The sequence below is a fragment of the Augochlora pura genome, unplaced genomic scaffold, assembly GCF_028453695.1.
Source record: "Augochlora pura isolate Apur16 unplaced genomic scaffold, APUR_v2.2.1 APUR_unplaced_7546, whole genome shotgun sequence".
Classification (NCBI taxonomy): Eukaryota; Metazoa; Arthropoda; class Insecta; order Hymenoptera; family Halictidae; genus Augochlora; species Augochlora pura.
The window spans coordinates 1-1,154 of NW_027588233.1; the positions used below are offsets into that span (position 1 = coordinate 1).

A 1,154-nucleotide genomic window follows, 5' to 3' on the forward strand; every position below is an offset into this window, starting at 1 on the left:
GCCCATGCATTACAGCACGACTTCTATGTCGACGATCTAATAACTGGAGCCGATACTGTCTCACAAGCAGCTCAGCTTAGAGACGAATTAACAAAGCTACTTAGTCTAGGCGGGTTCAATCTCAGGCAGTGGGCCTCCAATGAGGAATCCCTAGTTAATTCTTGCAACGAGCAAGCTAAAAACGACACCGTGCATTTTAACGCGACCGAAACAAAAAGGACGCTGGGGGTCTGTTGGAACGCAAGGCTTGACACAATTTCATATAGCGTAAGCATGGACGCAACCTCCCAGCGCATTACAAAACGGGGCATGCTTTCACAAATTGCGAAGTTGTTCGATCCATTAGGGCTACTAGGACCGGTGATCATCCTGGCTAAAATTCTAATGCAGGAACTTTGGAAATCGAAGTTAGATTGGGATGAATCGGTACCACAATCTATACACACTGCCTGGACGAATTATGTACAGCAGTTGCCCTGTCTCAACAGCTTTCAAATCGCGCGGAAGGTTTTAATAACGCAAGCAACTTGCGTACAGCTGCATGGGTTCGCGGATGCTAGCGAGTGCGGCTATGGAGCCTGCATATATTTTAGGTCTACGGACAACAAGGGTAGAACAATTTCTAGATTAATTTGCGCTAAATCACGGGTAGCACCGTTGAAGACAGTCTCACTACCTAGATTAGAATTGTGTGCAGCCCTATTACTTGCCAAACTGTACCGAGCAACGATTTCAAGGCTAAAATTGAATTTTAGTAAGGTCAGATTTTGGAGCGATTCAATTATTACGTTGTACTGGCTGAGATCTTCGCCACACAAATTAAAGACGTTCGTGGCAAATCGCGTATCCGAGATACAAGGGATTACGGGATCCACGAATTGGAGGCACGTGCCAACCAAGGACAATCCTGCGGACTATATTTCTCGGGGACAAATGCCGGAAGAATTCGTTAGCAATGTAGTTTGGCTATACGGCCCAGAGTGGTTGGTTAGGAGTGAGGATACCTGGCCCGAGGGACTTCTCCCAAAAATAGAGATTCCTGAACAACGGGGTAACGTCTCACTAATTAGTAAGGTGACTCTAGATGAAACAGACGTATTCTATAAATTCTCTTCCTTTTCTAAATTACAAAGGGTCCTAGCGTACTGTTTGAA

At 45.4% G+C, this 1,154-nt stretch overlaps 1 protein-coding gene across 1 annotated transcript; it reads left to right on the forward strand.

The window, feature by feature from the left end:
- Window positions 1-70: 70 nt before the first annotated feature.
- Window positions 71-1,051, forward strand: LOC144478073 (uncharacterized; the record flags this gene model as incomplete). Its single annotated transcript, XM_078195792.1, has 1 exon — window positions 71-1,051. A coding segment is annotated over one exon (981 nt), but the record flags the coding sequence as incomplete, so codon positions are not given.
- Window positions 1,052-1,154: the final 103 nt, after the last annotated feature.